Genomic DNA, 18595 nt, shown 5'->3' on the forward strand with positions numbered 1-18595 from the left:
CTTATTAGTTCCGATTTAGTTATTCTTCCTCCCCCTCCGCAAAAAAGAATATAATTCGATCGAAACAATAAAAATGTGGTACATTTTTGAGAGAATATACGTTCCGTTTCACCGAGAAAAAGAGACGCAGACGGTTTTATGAGCTAAATGAGAGTGGAGGAGAGAAGGCTCTTTTAGGAACAACATGCATTCATTTGTGTGACCTCTCAAGTGGATTGGGAGAAATATGGTAGAGGACAAGGATTTGTCACAAATAGTTTCCTGCTCTATTGGTTGTTAAAGTTTGATGTACAGGGTGGCATAATTACCCGGACTGATAAAAATGGGTATATCTTTAGATATGAGTATCTTGAAATCACGAAAGATGGTAGAAATATAATTTTACGTTTGATTCAAAGCTACTGAAACTTTGAGATCGATTCCTCAAGTCTAGGTACTGTTGTGATTTTTCGAAAAATACTAATTTTTTCGAATTTTCGAAAACCCTCAATTTTTCTTTGAATTTGCGAAAAATCATAGTTTTTCCGAATTTTTATAAATCACAATGCTTACAAAATTTTGAAAATTTCCCAATTTTTCAATTTGTATATTTTTTTCAAATTTTCAAATATCTCCATTGTTACAAATTTTCAAAATTTTCTTTATTTTTCAATTTTACAAAATTACAATTTTTCACAGTTTCCAAAATCATAATATTTTCAACTTTAAATTTCTCAAACTGCCGAATTTACAAAAATTGCATTTTTTACAATTCTCAAGAATTCCTATTTTTAAATTTCGAGAATCCCTAGTTTTTTCAACTTCAAACTTCCAAATATTCGCAATTTTCAAAAAATTCTCTCTAGATTAAAAATAATCTCAGGTTTTCAATGATCTTTTAAAATCAGCTTTTTACTAAAATTCTTTTGAAGGTGATTTATATCTCAATTGTTTTTATTCTTTGGTCTCTCTCACCGACTGGATATCATATTCAGACACTACACCGACTGGATTAAATGTCTAAAAAACGACCGAATGTTCTTTCTCTCTGCCTGGTTTCATACTACAGATACCTTTCACCTCAAATCCCCCAATGCATTTGACCTCACATTTGGAAATGTGAGAAAAGGTGATTTGATAAATACGTACAATTTTGGCTTCACTTTCCCAAGATCTCCATTTCCTTCTTTCTTCTTTTTCCGTCTCAAAACGTCTCACTTCATCCGTTTTTTGGTGCATTAAATGGAAACCTGTAAACCGGCTATTTGAAGGATCAATTAGCCGGCCACCTGCTTCCTCGGTGAATCCTTCAATTTTTTTTCGTTCTCATCTACCCTTTTCCTTTTCTTATTCTTCTTTTTCTTTTCTATACGACTTGGTTAGCAGAAAGAAGGAGGGAGAATGCCCATTCGTATCGTAGATACTCGCTCAGTTGTCCTTAGTGACCGTTTTATTTCTCCTTTTCCGATTTTTATGGCATTTATGAGATACGATGCTTACATCGGCAACATTTGTGTATGTTTCTTTTTTCCAGAAACATTTTCATATGTTTTCGAATGTGTAGATTCTATTTCTACATCTTGATTTTTTTTTAGAAACGTCATGTTTATAGTGTACACAGATACAAATAATTTTAGTTCAAAAACTATATGCTTTTGTTTACGAATACTTAGAAGTACGCCAAATCTATTTTTTAGACCTGAAAACCAAGATTTGGCTTAGAAACATCTGGAAGATGACTGGGAAATAATTTTGAATTCCCGCTAATTCTGGAAGTTTTAGCATAATATGCATAATATAGCATAATTGCATAATATGCATAATATGTATAACCCGTATTGGAAATTCTCGATATTCTAAAAATCCTCACCCTCCAGAGATTTTTTTTAAACTTTTAATTTTGAAATCCATAATTAGAAAATTCGAAGTTTAGTATACTCCAAATTATTTTTGCCATAAATTCGAAATTTTAAAATTCGACATTGTAAAAATCCAAAACTTTGAGAGTCGCCAAACTCTAGGTTAAAAAAACAATTTCTAAGTTTCGCAATCCAGGATTCTTTCATTCTCATCCCTTCAAATACTTTTCTATTATTCATGATCTCTTCTCTTTACATTAAAAAAATCAAGAAGCTTTTCCTTTTTAGAAGTTGACTCTCTTCTTTTTTCCATTTCATTCTTGTCAAAAAAAACCACTTCAACATGAGAAAACAATGTTTTACACTCGTACATAACCACTTCAAATCATCGAAACTGTTTAGTGTTTAACAATTTATGTCTCCAGGTAATTTGCTAATTCAAAGGTCATGTACATTTCATATTATAACTTCTGGTTTTTTAGAGGAAAATGTCTAAATAGTTAATTTTGCTAAAATGTACAAAAGTGTGATAGGATGAAGCGTTTTGCTATTTTGTGCAGTTGGAAGTTTAGTACTTTTCTTTAAGAAATTTCTGTGAGAATCAAAAATAATTTGGGAGATGGAAACTCGACTCTAGTCGGTTATTTTCGTCCTTTGAAAATTCTATGATTATCAGAAATTCCAAAAAGTCTGAGAAATCCGATAATTTCGAAAAATCAAAAATCTTCCTTAAATTCAGATTTCCTTATACTATTAACAATCACCAAATTCTGTCTGTGTGTCCGTTTGTTCCCGGTTCCACGACCCTAGCGAAGTCCCCAGTAGACCAAAAATTCTCAAATTTTCACAGATGATCAGAAATAGCAGCGAGATGTTGCCCGTCTATTTTTCATTTTGAAATTTTGTTTCTGACGTCATCTGGAGACGTTACTCCATTCCTACAGTGCAACTTTAGAAAATTATTTTCACGTCACTTCCGTCCAACCCCTCTATTTTTTTTCTTATCCACACTATATCTGATAAAAAGGTGATTTTGTGAAAATAATTATTTAGTCTTAGTTTTGAAAAAAGAGAGAAAAAAAGAGTTCAGTAAACTTTAAAATTCTGACTTTCTGAATCCCCTAACTTCTCAAAAACTGAATTTCGGAGATTCTGATTCACGAAATTTGATTATTTTTTTCGAAAATGCGAAAATTCTAACCATTCCTATGCTTCAAACATTTTGGTTTCACTCTGAAATTCTAAAATTCTAATTCAGAAATTCGGAAAATTGGAAAAACGGGAACTCGGAAATACCGAGATCTGAAACTTCGGAAATTTTGAAGTTTGAAAATCAGAGAATTCAAATGTCCAATGTTTCGGAAATCCAGAAGTATAAAAATTCAGATATTCGGAATATTTCAGATATTCAGATATTCGGAATATACGGGAAAAAAGTTTCCAATTTCATTCACATAATTGCCCAGTCTAAAGTTTGTACTAGCTTGAAATTTTAGTAAAAGATTGTACTGGGCTCAAAATTGGAGGGCAAAAATTCAAATAATTTATCAGTAAACTGGTCAAGTTTCAAACTATTTGATCAACTTTGAGCTGAGTTATCACTTGTCAAAGTTGCTTCATCTCATGAAAATCACCAAGAAGAGTTGCGCTCATTTTTGGACAATTTTAACAATACCTAGACTTGAGTAATTGCTTTGAAAATTTCATTAGCTAAAAGCAAACGTAAAATTATATTTCTACCCATTTTCGGGCTTCAAAGATCCTCATGCCTTAAGATATACCCGTTTTTATCAGTACGGTTAATTGTGTGCCACCCTGCAATACTGACCTCAATTTCTTTTTTAATATCCGAAACTTTTTTTTCTGCAAAAAGCGAAACAATCGATAGTTAATAAAAAGGGGGTTCTTGGTGTTGCGCAAAGCTACTCGTAAAGCATCTTTCTCTCTCTTCCATTTCTCTTTTTTCCGTTTGTTTCGTTTTTCGCCGTTTTACAATCACTGTATTTGCACACCTTTATTCGTCCATGTTCCACGTTTCGATCCTTTTTCGGGGTGTTTGCAAAAGTAACAAAAGGCCTTATCTCTCTCTCACTCCAAATATGCACTAAAATGGAGATTTTAAATCAACTAAATACTCTTTACTATGTATATATTTGCACATATAGTGACCACACCCTAACTGATACCAAATAACTCTACTCTTATCAGTTCTCGTCCTAAATCGATAATATTATTCAAATGATCTACACCATCACGTCATGTGTCTTCTTCTTTTTTTGGCACCACCACCGGATGTGTCGACTGTTCACAGTTTTCTGTTTGTGTAATCCAGACTCCTTTTGTTCTTTTTTCTTTTGGGAGGAGAGGTAATCCTCCAGTTAAAAATAGTCGACTTTTTTACCCTATCTCTTTCGAAAGACTTTTCGCTTTCTCGATTTCAGTATTCCGAAAAGTTTGGCCAATTTAGTTTATTTTAAGCCAATTTAGGCTCACTTTGATCCAAAGAGTTCAGTGAAAATTTTGAGAATTTTTTAGTGATTTCCCACCGTTTTAGCTCATTTCTTTTTTTTTTTTTGAATACTTTTCTGAGCCGAATTGACTCATTTTTGTCTATTTTCAGCCAATTCAGGCCACATTTGAGCTAAAATGAGCCATCCTTTATTGATTCACTATTCTCACTAGAATTCATTATTTATCCATTTGGAATCTGCTTATCATGTATTTTAATGTTTTTTTTCCACGATTCTTGCAATCGTAAATAAATCAATAAATAAATAAATTTTTGTCTTATTTGGACTATGTAGGGATCAGTTCGAAATTAGACGGTTTTTTGCCAGTTTCAGTTATTTCGGGTCATTTTAGCCCAAATTTAAGTCTTTACAGATTTTAGGTGATTCGAAGCCTTTTGTCTCTATTTCGAGCTTTTTAAGACAATTTTAGGCTTTTTTCAAGTGTTGAGAGTAAGTAGAACTTGATTCTCTAGCTGAAAAATGTTTTGTCAAATTTCATCCAAACGAAAAGTTCCAAAAACTGAATTTTGAAGTTTACCCAATCAATGTTTCTGTAGTTTCAGGTTGCTCATAAAAACAGCCAAAGTGTGCCAAAACCGTAAAAAGTAGAGTCTCCTACACTAGCCAACCTACCGTATTTCCTCTAATAGAAAAGCACCCACACTGTCAAGTTTGAGCTCAATTATCTCAATTCTTACCCAAGATATCACAAATGCGTCAACTGACAAAACACTTCTGATATTATGATAAACAATTTATCGTTAGACAACTTTTTAAATATCTTTGACAGGAACCGAAAAAATTGGCTTAAATCTAAAAGTTAGGAGTCCTGTTAGGGATTTCACTCTAATAGCCTCTCTATAAAGTTTTTGAACTTGACTTTCAAAAACCATTTTTCGCAACTTGTACTTATTTCCGCTCGCCTCTTTTCCTCCTTTTCCCGAAATATCAAGTCTTGCTCGTTTTCTAATATTGGTTCAGTTTGACCATTGCGTAAGAGGGTCGAGACAAGCTTGTACAAATCACTAACTGATTCGTGCGGACTCGTCCTCGAGTCCTTTTCTATCTCTCATATCCTAAACAGATGCCACGCCAGTCGTCTCGTCACTCGTACCGCCCGTCATCAATCGGTAACAATTCAATGTCGACGGCCAAAAAAAACTGGGAACCCGGTAGCGCAATTATATGCGATTATTGAAATCGAAACCATCCCTCTTCTTCTTTTGTGAGCGATGGCGAGATATATGGTTTTTTGTCCCTCTTTTCCGAGTCTCTCTCCTATAAATTTGTCCTTGGCATGTCTGCCATTTCTTCCGGACACTAATTCCTACATTTTTTTTTCAACTGAGGAATTGAAAGAAGACCTTGTTTATGAGATGTGTGACGTGGCAATTGGATATGACAGCGACTAAAAAAAGAGAGAAAGAAGGTCAAACTTTGAGCGGATTAGAGTAGGCAAAGTGTAGGAGGCAGAGACTTTTGGCCACGTTTCAAATTTGAAATTGCTGCGGTGTCCAGCTGTGCATACAGTCTATGGGCACTTGGATCATTTTAGTGTCATTCCAATATTTCTGTTACCACTGTACGAAGTTTGCAGCTTGTAGAAGTTACTATGTTGTGGTTGAATATAAAATTTTGAATTTTCCTTTTTTATTTTTACTTCGAAATCATTAAATTTGAAAAGCCAAACATTTTTTAATGTTTCGAAACAAGTTGTTTTCGAAAACTGAAAAAATTGACTAAAATCTTGAAAAGTATATTTCAAAGCTTAATTCCATGTTTTCAAAAAGAGGGTTTCTGAGATCCTAATTTTATTAGGTACCTGTCTATTTTCTAGTTTTCATCTGACTTAATTTTCAAAGATACACCCAAACAATCAATTTTGAGCTCAATTATCTAGATTCCTGTGAAAGATATCAAAAAATTGTCAACTGATAAATTATTTATCATAATATCACCAATATTTTACTAGTTGACCACGGTGGGCTATTAGAGGAAACACGGTATGAGTTCCACTCTATTTTCTAGGCTTCATCTGACTTTCAATTTTAGAGAAACTATATTCATTTGAACTCCCGGAACAAAATGTTGTAACTTTGCTCACTGAACCCACTCTCCAAAAAACCATATGTATTCTTTTTCTTGAGTAAGTGCGAATACTTTTCGGCAAACACCCCAAGGAAGAGTGTTAGAACAAGAATTATTTGATTTGGCAAACAGTCCAGAGTAGTACTTTTTTCATTTGGGAGGAGGTTCTCGTCATCACTTTTGTTTCTTCGAAGTGGCGGAAGAGCCAAGGAAATTTGACACTTTCGTGTTCCAACCGTCTTTTTTTGCACTTTTGGGGGCTCTTTTTGATGGTGTGTTCTGGTGAGATGTACCAGAATTCTAGAGAGTTTTTTTTCTAATTCTAATTTGAATCGTTTCCAATTGTCAATTTTGCGAAGATTAATTCAATAGGTTTTGAACAAAGTATAGTATTCCAAAATAATGTTTTTAATTAACCGTTTTTTGACACCTCTTAAAGAAACCAAACTACCGTAAAAAAGCCCCTAGCTTTAACTTTGAGCTAATATATCTCATTTCCTGCCGAAGATATGCGAAAATTGTCAACTAATAAATTGTTTATCATAATATCACCAATATTTTATCAAATAACACTTTTCTATATATATATATGATAGAAATCGAGTGAAATCGGGTCAAAGTTACAAGTCATGGGACCCTCCTATTGCAGATTATACGGTATCTAGGTGCCAATTAATTCCGATTTTCAGATGAATTATGGTATAACGTCTTCTATAAATACTTTTTTTTATACTTTTTTTCGAATACTTTTTTTTATTGTTCATTCATTGAAATCTTTATCCCCCTCTCAATAATTTTTTTTGAAAGTTTCGACTCACTCACTATCAGCTCACTCAGTCAGCTAAAAAAATATGTTCTTCAGATTTTCAAGGCCTATTCAAATTTTTTGAGAACGAATGTTTTCTGTTTTCTTTTCTATTGTTGTCAGACATATTTTGTTTATGTTTGTCAAAAGATTCACCATCAAGCTTTTTTTTTCCATTTTTTCTAGTTCAAGAAACCAAAAGATCTCGAACTATGAGATTGCGGTATTTCAACTTTGAGCTCTATTATCTAGACTTCTGCGAAAGATACCAAAAAGTGGTCAATTAACAAAATGTTAGTGATATTGTCATAAACATTTTGCCAGTTGACCACTTTTAGATATTTTGTACAGAAACTTAGATAAATCAGCTCAAACTTGACAGTGTGGGTGGCCTTCTATTAGTGTGTTTACGGTATTCTCGTATTTTTCGAAAAGTTCAAAAAGTTTCTCAAACTCAAACAAACAACTATCTTGATCAATACATATTAATTTCTCGATGATAGATGGTAGTTAGAGAAACAGAGACACCCAGAGAGACAATAAGAAAGCAGCTTTTCGTTTCCAAAAATGTCATTTTCCGTCGGGAAAGAAGAAGGCGAAAAAAAGAGAAACGATTTGATGAGAGGGCGATGCTTTTGATTCGAGAAAAGAGAAACACACACACACACATATCGCCCGATTCCTTATTTTTCCGACGACTACATCGTTTTATCTTATTCCATTTCAAATCTAATGTAAGCTTTGCCATTCTCATCCTCTTTCTCTTTTTTCTCTCTTTTTTCCTGTCATTTCCACGTCTCCTCCACAAAACTTTTTTGTTTATACTACGGGTCCAGACTTCTGCATCACAGAGAAATAGTGTAGAGATCAAAGAGAATTAGAGAATTTACGAGGGGAGGGGTCCAGATGTGAGTGCACAACTGACTCTTTCTCTTCCTCTCTCTCCGATTTAAACAAAAAACTTCTTGTTACTTTTTTGTTCTGTTTAGTATTTTTTTTTGTATTTAGTTTACCTTCAAACCTGCAATAGAAGGCACCCCACACTGTTAACTTTGAGGTTAATTATCTCGATTCCTGTAAAATGTAGCAGAACAAAAACAACTGACAAAATATTTTTGATATTGTGATCAACATTTTGTCAGTTGACAACTTTTTAATATCTTATTCAGAACTCGAGATAATTGAGATCAAAGTTGAAACCCTTCTATTAGAGGTTTCACGGTACCTGCAGGTATAATTATTTTGTGGGTTTTGAGAATATTTTAGTATTTTCTAACTTCTCTGAAACTCCTAAAAGTCCTTGATAAATACTACAGTAATCTTCCAAAAATTTAAACTTTATTTAGCTCTCAAACAAAAGAAAACTATGAATTTGGAATCTTTGAAAATTATTAGTTGACTTTGACCTCAATAATCTCAATTCCTATGCAAGATGTCAAAAATGGGTCAACTGGCAAAACATTTCTAGTTTCATAATAAACAATTTATCAGTTGACCACTTTTCAAAAATTGAAGTTCCTTTTAGAATCTTTGGAAATCGTTAGTTCTGGCGAGAATTCGAAATTTCAAATTTTTAGTTTAAATTATGAAATTCCGCTTCAGGAGTGCCATAAACCTTTATTTTGATAAATACAGTAATATTTCGAAATTTTTAAATTCTAACTCTCAAAATCTGTAGCTTCCATAAAATATAAGTTCCATTCTGAAATATTCGGAAATCTTTAGTTAGAATTTTCATTTTCCCATTTTAAAAGTTTATGTTAAATTATAAAATTCGACTCTAGGAGTACCATAAACCTTTATTTTTTAGGCTCCTGCCTCTGTATTTTTTATTCTGAAAAATAAAAAATTTTCAAAAATCTCCCTATCTTTCGTTTTCTGATTCTCCTCTAGTAACCGGATCCTTGGGGCTCCCCAAAATTTAAACATTCCCATCATATACATATCTAAACTCAGTTGTTCCTCTTCTTCCTTCTCTTCCTTCTTCTTTTTATTTTTCACTTCTTCTTTCCAATATCTCTGCGCTTCTCCATCTCTCCTGCTCCCTTCATTTCATTTCTCTACCCACTCTCTTCATTTTTCACGCTCTTTCTCTACTCATTGCCACAGCTCCCTGCCTCACTCTCTTCCTCTTCCTCTCCATTCGAATTTCCATATTTTCGGTACAACCCTCGCCTTTTCCCCTACTTTCTCACTCTTTTTGAGTTTGCAATCAACAATACGTGGCATATTGTCACTGTATTCAAAACATATACCTTTCCCCATCCACATCTTTTGTCACTTTTCCATTCGTTTTCTATTCACATCTCATAGCAAAAAAAGAGGAAGAAAAAACCCTTTTTCTATTTTTCTTCAGGGTCATCTCTTGGCCGAAATAGTAGTTTTTACTTTTTTTTTTTGGTTTTCACACATATCGTTTTCTAATCTCATTGACCTGGTAAACGAATTTTCGTTCATATAAAGTTTCATATTCCAATTAGTTTGCGAATTCCCAATTAATTCGTTTAATTGTAATTTGAAAAAAAAGTATTACTCCTGAAAAAAAATACAGTAATCTGTGTAACCCAGACTACACCACTTCTTTCCAAAACTTCCATCAAAAATGGTATATTCCACGTACATGACCTTAATTTCTATGACCCTTCGCTAGCTGGCACATCTGTCACCCTGTCCCTTTAACTTTTTTCTGACCTTATTTATCTTTATGCCAAAAATCCCGTTTCAATCTTCAGATGTGCTGATAGAATGGCAAATTGGCCTCGAGTTTCTCCCATCGCCTACGTGGCACTCGGCGTACTTCTCGGCTTGACACTGTCGATTGTCTCTCAATCGGGAAATGTGAGCTACTTTTTTTTGAATCAAAGAATCGAAAAGATTTCAGTCAGCCTATGATGCAGCATCTCGGATAGCAATCATCAGAGCGAATCGCAATGATCCACAATTGGAAGAGCACGATCATGCACATGGAAATGATCCGGTTAGTGGACTAAACATGAATAAGACTGATTTTTATTCTTACTGTTTACCTTTTTCGAGAAAGTATCGGGCATATATATATATTTTTTTTTCAAGCCATGGCTCCTGTCTAAAAATAGACAGAAAATACCTTTTCCTCTAATAGGAGCCCGCCCGAACTGTCATTTTGAGCTCAATTATCTTGATTCCCATAAGAGATATCAAAAATCTGTCAACTAATAAATTGTGGGTGATATTACGATAATCAATCTATCAGTTGACAATTTTCTGATATCTTTCTCAGGAATGGAGGTAATTGAGGGCAAAGTGGAGGGTTGGAATTAGAATACAATGCTGAGCAATGAAGAAGTCTTTCAGCACGGCGACGAAGAAGTGGACGATCATCATGCCAACTTCGCACCCGTTCAATTCCATTCGAACGACTCATCACATAGTCACGATGGAGAGAGTGTAATCGCAGATGAGGTGGCAAAGAAGGTTCGGGTATTCTGTTGGATTCTCACTGGAAAACAGAATCATGAAAAACGAGCGAAACATGTCAAAGCCACTTGGGCGAAGAGATGTAATAAGTGAGTTTTTGATGACTGAAATATGAAAAATAGGGAAGCTGTTTTACAAATAAGTTCCTCAAAAAAAGTTTTTTGGAATGCTGCAGTTACAGTATCCCATCAGATACCCTGGTACAAAAAAATCGGAGCTGTGGGCAAGTAACACCGGACAACTACCGTAACTTAAAAATAGTTTTATTCTCCGGATTTATTTTCTCGGTTTCCGTGCGATTTCAGTCAATTTTTTTTCACAATCAAAGTTTATAATTTTTGACTTATTTAGGGAAAAATGGCAAAAAACGACGAAAATAAGTTCTGAATATAAACATTTATTTAGGTTACTGTAGTTGTCGTTGTCAAATGTATTGCCTTTTGTGTACTTGACATTCTGCCGAAAATGTAATTTTTAAATCCCGTCCAGCAATTTCTGAAATTTGCAGATACGTGTTCATGTCATCTGAAGAGGACGCGGAACTTCCAGCCATCAATTTAAATGTATCCGAGGGTCGAGACTATTTATGGGCAAAAACGAAAGGAGCCTTTAAATACATCTATGATCATCATTTGAATGATTTTGATTGGTTCCTGAAAGCCGATGACGATACCTATGTGGTTATGGAAAATCTCAGGTTTATGCTTTTGGCTCATTCTCCGGATGAGCCAATTCATTTCGGATGCAAATTCAAACCATTCACACAAGGAGGTTATCATAGTGGAGGTGCTGGATATGTACTGAGTAGAGAGGCTCTTAAGAAGTAAGAAAAAAGGGAATATCGAAGTACTTAAAGATGGAAAATTTCAGATTCATTGAAGTGGCACTTCCTGACAAGTCCTTGTGCTCTCAGAATCATGGAGGAGCCGAGGATGCAGAAATGGGAAAATGCTTGGAAAAAGTTGGAGTGAAGGCTGGAGATTCAAGAGATGCAGATGGACATCATAGGTAGAGTATTTTAATTAGAAATCTCCAAATTTGGCTTTGTTTAGATTCATGCCATTTGTTCCGGAACATCATCTATCACCTGGTCACGTGGATCCAAAGTTCTGGTTCTGGCAGTATACGTACTATCCAATGGATCAAGGACCGACATGTTGCTCTGGTTAGTTCTTACTTTTTATGATGCTGATCTTATTCTTCTTCTCTTGCTCTTTCTTTCTCTTGACGACCATGTCAACAAACGAAAAGTAAAGATCAATTGTTTTCGGCTTGATGCTCTATTTGCTTACTCATTTTTTCAGATTATGCCGTCTCCTTCCACTACGTCAGCCCGAACTTGATGTATGTGCTCGAGTATCTCATCTACCATCTGAAACCTTTCGGTGAGTAATGGGGGAATTTGAAAAAGGGGATCAGAGTATTCCAAATTCCCGAAATTTCGATATTTTTAAATTCGGAATTTTCGAAATTCTGTAATTCGGAACTTCTGAAAGTCTGAAAGTCTAAAATTCTGAAATTCTGAATTTCTAAATATCTGAAAATGTAAAAATCTAGAATTCTAGAATTTGGAAACCTGAAATTCAGAAAATCTGAAAATCTGATGCTCTGAAATTTTTTAATTCAAAAAATCTGAAAACCGGAGGTCCTAAAATTCCGAAAAATCTAAAGTTCTGAACTTTCTGAGATTCTGAAAGTGAGTTTCTGATATTCTGGAAATGTAAATTCCTGAAAATCTGAAGTTATGAAACTCTAGAAATCAGAAACTTTGAAAATAAAAGACACTGAAATTCTGAAATTCTGAGATTCTGAAATTATGAACATCTGAAATCCTGAAATATCGAATTTCCATAATTCAAGGTATCGATCGCGCAATTCGTGTGCCCAAAAACGACACCATCATCCATACGGCATACTCAATCTCTCGGTCTGAACGTGGTCAAGATGATGCATTCCGAGAGCGACCGGAGCTTCCAGTCTAATTTATTAATTCTTTTCTTGTTCCTCTCTTCTAGTCTCACTTGTTAGTTTTTGACCTTTTTGCTGCATACCGGGTGATCTATTGTTCCTTTTTTTACAGCTTCTAACTTCCTGTGTAATTGACCAAATCCGTTTTTTCTTTCTTTCTTTGGGCTCTCTTTCTCTCTCCGTCAAAAAAAAAACATTCCATGACTGTTTTCCATCCCTCCCTTTTGCCGCCTCCTCACTCGCATTTCTTTCCTTCAACTGTCTTTGTTTTTTTAATTTTGCTTTTTTTTTAAATTAGTTTAAAATTGGATATGTTTATGTTTTTTATTTACGGGAATCGTCAGAGTTTTACATGTAATTTGCTTGGTTTTTCAAATCATTTTGGGCACCTTCGTGTGCATATGTGTTTTCTAGTCAACTTGTTCCTTTCATCCCATTGTGTCTTATGTTTTTTCTTAAAAAAAAGAAATTGGTTTATTCATAATTATTAAAATTGAGCACGACAAAAAATACACCGTAAAAGATTCGAAAACGAGGGAAGGGACCAACGAAAAAATACAAAAATATGTTCCGGGGGGTAATTTACAACAACAAAATGGACTAATTTGGCCATGTGACGAATGAGGAAATGAGGAGGAATACTTTGAGGAAATTTAAGAAAAAATGACAAGAAGGAGCATGAAAACGACGGCGGTGAAAACAAGAAGAGCAGCGATTATGGCAACTATAAGACTTCTGTGATGGGTATCTGGCATGGCACGGACTGCGGTTGGAAGTACAGTAATTGGAGTGGCGTCATCTTTTGGAGGACTGAAAATTTTTGAAATTATTGGGTCAAATCTAGAAGGTGGAAAATATGAAAACTGAATCTGGATTCGAGTTTATATTAATCCTATATCAATCCAGTAGCATCTGATATTATTAACTTTTTTGAGTACACTTTGAAGGGTTGTCCTCCCGATCAGTGTATGACCTAACTTTCTCAACATGATTTTTCTAGGCCACCCATTTTTATCACCTAGAAATGATCTGCAATTCACTGGGTGTGTTTTCTAGGTCATGGTGGCCTAACTTTTGCCAGTTGCGTTTTCTAGGCCACCGTGGTCAATAGCCTAGAAACACCCTGATATAACCTGTTGTGTTGTCTAGGGCATTTTAACATGATAGCCTAACTTTCACGAGTGGATTTCCCTAGACCAACATGGCAAATAACCTAAAAGTAGCGTCATATTAATTTGGTGCGTTTTCTAGACTTTTTTTCAAAATCACTAATGTAAGAATACAGTCAATCAAAAGAAATGACTCAACTTTCTAATAATAGAAACTTCTTTTTAAAAGTATATGAATTACCTTATGACGATGAGTGGTGACGACGAAGGAAATCGAGACGATGGAGACACTGGAACATTGTATTCTGATGACGTCGTCGAGAATCGTGGACTTTCGATTCGTTTTTCTCGTACTGCTTCGGCTCTGCAAAACGTTTGGAGTTGAGGAATTTAGAGATGAATCATATCAGAAGAATTTAGGGTTCAGGAAAGCGAATAATCAGGATGGTGGAGACCTAGAAAAGTTCAAAATGAAAAATCAATGAATCGAGACGGTTCAAATTGTTTCGGTCTATTGGAAAGAAAACTTGTCCATCCTGAACTTTCACTAAACAGGAACTACCGTATCTACTCTAATAGAAGCCTATTCTAACTTTGAGCTCAATTATCTCAATTGCTTTCTCGGCTGTCAACTTGCAACTTCTGGACGGAAGTTGAGAGGGGGTTCGGCTTTTGGACGGATTTTGGTCAGATTTTGGTCAGAAGCTGCCCACTGACAACAGTGGGACGGACAATGGTCAGATTTTGGCCGGAATTTGAAGGCGCTGCGTGTTAAGAGGTCGAAAGCTGGCCGGTGATTTGTCAGATCTTGACCGGCTTCCCACAATGTCTTTGCCGGAATCTGACCAAGCTCCGGCCAGAAGTAACCGGCGATGCCTGAGATTGCAAGACATCAAAAAGTTGCAAACTAATAAAATATTGCTGGTATTATGATAAACAATTTATCAGTTGACAAATTTTCGACATCTTTCACAGGAATCAAGATAATCAAGCTCAAAGTTGGCGACTTAGGTCTCTATTAAAATGGATACTATTTCGAATGGTTCAGCATTTTCTAAATTCCACAATTTCAAGCCAAAACGTTTTTGGAAAAGAAAACTTACTCTTTGACAATATTCTGATTGAGATACCCTTTTGGTGTAAAATATCCACTGTTCGCTGTCCCATTTTCAATTGTAGCAGCATTCGGAGCAGGTACCACTGTATCCATTTTTCTGAAAACAAAAAGAATGATTCGTCTCGAAAAGACAAATGAAGTAGATGAAAGCGAGGCAAATGAAAGGTATTTTCACTTTACACCACAGTGTTCTTTCTTGTCCTCAAACAAGACAAATCAAGTTTACATGGGGAGATGACGTGGCGGAAACAGAATATGATGATCTGTTAGACTCCGGAAAGAAAAACGAGTCATCTGTTTATTATATGGGCTCAATTCACTTGAAGGGATTAGGACATCACTAAAAACTGAGAATCGAAATTTTCAAAAGAAGTTTGATCGAAAAGATTTGAACCCGTTGGCTGTGGACCCAAAACGCACGCATAACCAACTGAGCCAAAGATGTCGACAGTTGGTAGCGTTTTTAATGATAAAGGTCGGAGGGAACGAGTATTTGAAATAGCGAATTCTAGAAAAAAAGGTCGTAAAAAAGAGAGAAAGACAAAAAAGACAAAATGACTATAATCCAGGAAGCTATTCAGAAGTGACAATGAACTCGTGGGTATAATGTAACTCTCCAAAGATACATTTTTGATAAAGATGAATCACTTGTGGAGGAGGAGAAATATAAAGAGACGGAGACCGAGAATGGACACATTTGATGATTGACACGCATTCCCTTTTGTATTACACCCGAAGCAAGAAACACATTTTGTTCAAAATCAACAAATTGTGATTCCATTCTATGCTATTGAAATATGAAAAATGTTGAAAATAATATTTTTCATCACATTAATCTATGAGATCCATGATGAATTCCATAGCGTTGCAAATATACAAAAGCTTGCAAAAAGTTGTATTTTTGGTTTGTTAGTTCAGACTGAAAAGTATTTTGTAACGACATAGATAGTTAAAATAAAAATTTGGAAAATAAAAAATATTTGTGAAAAGAATGATGTTGGGTTGCCAAAAAAGTTTCCAATCCGGTTAGGACAAAGTGAAGATATCGAACTTTTTTTAAAATTTGGTTTTATATTTTGAAAAACAATTTTTTAAAAAGATTAGAAACAATGAAAAATGAAAAAATATAACTGAAATAAACTTCTGTAAATACATTTTATATCTTTAAAAATCTTAGATTACTGTAGTTCCAGATTTCTGTAGTTTTGTAGTTTCTGTAGATTTCTTGGGAATTTCTCAAATTTTTCGGTTTTTAGATTTTCACAATTTTCTGACTGTTCAGGAGTCTAAGTTTCAGAAATTTTAGAGTTTTGGAATTTCTGAATTTTTGAATTTCTAAATTTCTGAATTTCTGAATTTCTGAATTTCTGAATTTCTGAATTTCTGAATTTCTGAATTTCTGAATTTCTGAAAAAAATTAAAGAGCAGTAAATCGAAATTTTGACAGTCAAACTTCTAAAATTCGTATTTTGGACTAGCGAATTCTCAAAATCTCATAGAACACTTCTTACGCATTTTCCGCCTTCTTCCCATGTTTTTCCTTCCCTGGTCAAGTGGAGAAGTACCTCAGAATTTTTCATCAGATTCATGAGCAAAAAACAGAATAGAAAAATGGACATCACGACATTTATTTTCTAAAGAATCCTCTACAAAAACACTGAATCATATTGGATGAATCAAAAACTCATAATCATTAGCAACATGTGGTGATGGGGGTAATTTAGAAGAAGGAATAAAAACTTTTAGGAATCTAACGATTGGCAATTTGAGACCAGTAAAAGAATGAAGATTGATGAGTAGTGAGGTGGTTGAAGGAGGATAATAGAGGAATATAAGTGAGAAAAAAGAGACTAGAGTGAGGAAGAAAAGAGGATTAGATGTTATATGGACGGATGGAATACGAGGGGGGGGGGTGAGAAGAAATAGGATTATCCATAGACCGTACTTGATGAAAACCTTTTTTCCTTCTTTTCAAATCCATCTTTTTTCTTTTGAAAGGTTATTCAAAAAACTTTTCTTGACTCGAGTCATAAAAGCCTGGGAAAATGATCAATAATCATTCGGGATCCAAAGGAATCGGGTGCGTCAAAAAACCCTGACCAAAAACATTTTTAATGAGGAATTTCTTGCCGAGATTATTATCGTTTGGGGTTCCTCACATACATAACAGTTCTCTTGTGATCTTTAGTTGTTTAGGATACTAATGTGACAAACAGATCTCCTATATTTTATTTCAGATTTATTGCTAGGATTAGCAATTTTCAGCCACATAGATTATGTAGCTGGAGTAGCTAGGGCACACAATCATCCTGACTGATAAAAATGGGTATATCTTTACCCTGAAAGCGCGAAAATTGGTAGAAATATAATTTTACGTTTGATTCAAAGCTACTGAAGTTTTCAAAGCGACTCCAAGTCTAGGTATTGCTATGATCGTCCAAAAAATAAACGGCGTAATGATTCTTGTGATTTTCATGAGATGAAGCAACTTTGACAAGCGATAACTCAGCTCAAAGTTGATCGAATAATTTGAAACTTGGCCAGTTTACAGATGAATTTATTGAATTTTTGCACTCCAAATATGAGCCCAATACAACTTTTTACTCAAATGTTATGATATTACAAACTTTAGTTCGAGTAAAATGCGCCACCCTGTAGGTCATTCGTTGGATGAAACCATGCGGATTCAGAATTGAAAGTTTTCAAGTTTTGTTATGAGATTTTTGTAATTTAACTGAAAAACTACATTTTTGTAGTTGATAGTTTTTGTGTATCATGCTCAAAAAAAAAGTTATGGCTCATTGAAAACACAGAAAATGTTAGGATTTTGGTTTTCATCCGAATGTCAAATTTCCGAAGAAAACCTTTGACACGAAATTCCGACTGTAAATTTGAGGTTTCACAGTCTACCTACACCGTCTGAGAAATATATTTTTATAAAAAAGACTTCATCATTTTTTCTAAGAATGTATGATCAGAAATAACTACAATTTGAATTTTTCTTTGATAAACAAAACAGGATAATCCGAAGATGAAAGTATTCCCACGAAAAATCTTCTCTTCAAACATTCCAGAAATAGAAAAAAGAGCAAATGAGGATTTAAAATTCTAGTATAAACATGTTTGATGAGGTGGGAAGGAAATTAGATGTTAAACGGCTTCCGATTTCAGATGGTGTAGAGATTATAAATCTTAATTTTCGATTCGGGGAATTTGAGGATTTAGAACTCATGATAGGGGAGATTTCCGGCTTAATTTGGACTTTTAATACCTCGATGTTGCGGGCCATGTTCAGATTTTTTTCTTTATTTTAAGGGTTTATGGTCCAACATTTTCAGATTTTTTGGAGTTTTTAAACTCTGTTCAAAATTGAATTTTTGATAGGAGTACCCCTTCAAATTGAAGTTATTTGTCATTCAGTGAAAACAGAAATTTTCGAAATTTCTGGAAAATTCCAGACAACAATTCATTCTAGGGTTTAGTTCGGCTCGATCTTTTAAAACCATACAAAAAACTTTGGATTCTGAAATTTTAAAATAGCAGAATTTTTCGTTTCTAAACTACTTTGAACACCAAATCTAGATTGTTCTCAAACTTATCCCAAATCTATTTTTTAAAATTATTCAACTGTTAAGTTTTAAATGTTTCAGGCATTCATCGACTTCTCTCGTCACAACATGAAAATCGAACCACACGGAGTTTGT

The 18595-nt window shown here is 34.4% G+C and overlaps 2 protein-coding genes across 2 annotated transcripts; one reads left to right on the forward strand and one right to left on the reverse strand.

The window, feature by feature from the left end:
• Positions 1 to 9986: 9986 nt before the first annotated feature.
• On the forward strand, positions 9987 to 12679 carry CBG18398 (the record flags this gene model as incomplete). Its single annotated transcript, XM_002642347.1, has 8 exons — positions 9987 to 10079; positions 10123 to 10218; positions 10575 to 10786; positions 11206 to 11520; positions 11568 to 11705; positions 11750 to 11862; positions 12002 to 12082; positions 12558 to 12679. 8 exons carry the CDS (start codon positions 9987 to 9989, stop codon positions 12677 to 12679), a joined length of 1170 nt encoding a protein of 389 aa, XP_002642393.1.
• Positions 12680 to 13318: 639 nt separating this feature from the next.
• On the reverse strand, positions 13319 to 14984 carry CBG18397 (the record flags this gene model as incomplete). Its single annotated transcript, XM_002642346.1, has 3 exons — positions 13319 to 13475; positions 14016 to 14138; positions 14878 to 14984. The coding sequence occupies 3 exons, from the start codon at positions 14982 to 14984 to the stop codon at positions 13319 to 13321; spliced, it is 387 nt and encodes a 128-aa protein (XP_002642392.1).
• Positions 14985 to 18595: the final 3611 nt, after the last annotated feature.

The sequence above is a fragment of the Caenorhabditis briggsae genome (assembly GCF_000004555.2).
Source record: "Caenorhabditis briggsae complete genome, chrIII, whole genome shotgun sequence".
NCBI classification, from domain to species: domain Eukaryota; kingdom Metazoa; phylum Nematoda; class Chromadorea; order Rhabditida; family Rhabditidae; genus Caenorhabditis; species Caenorhabditis briggsae.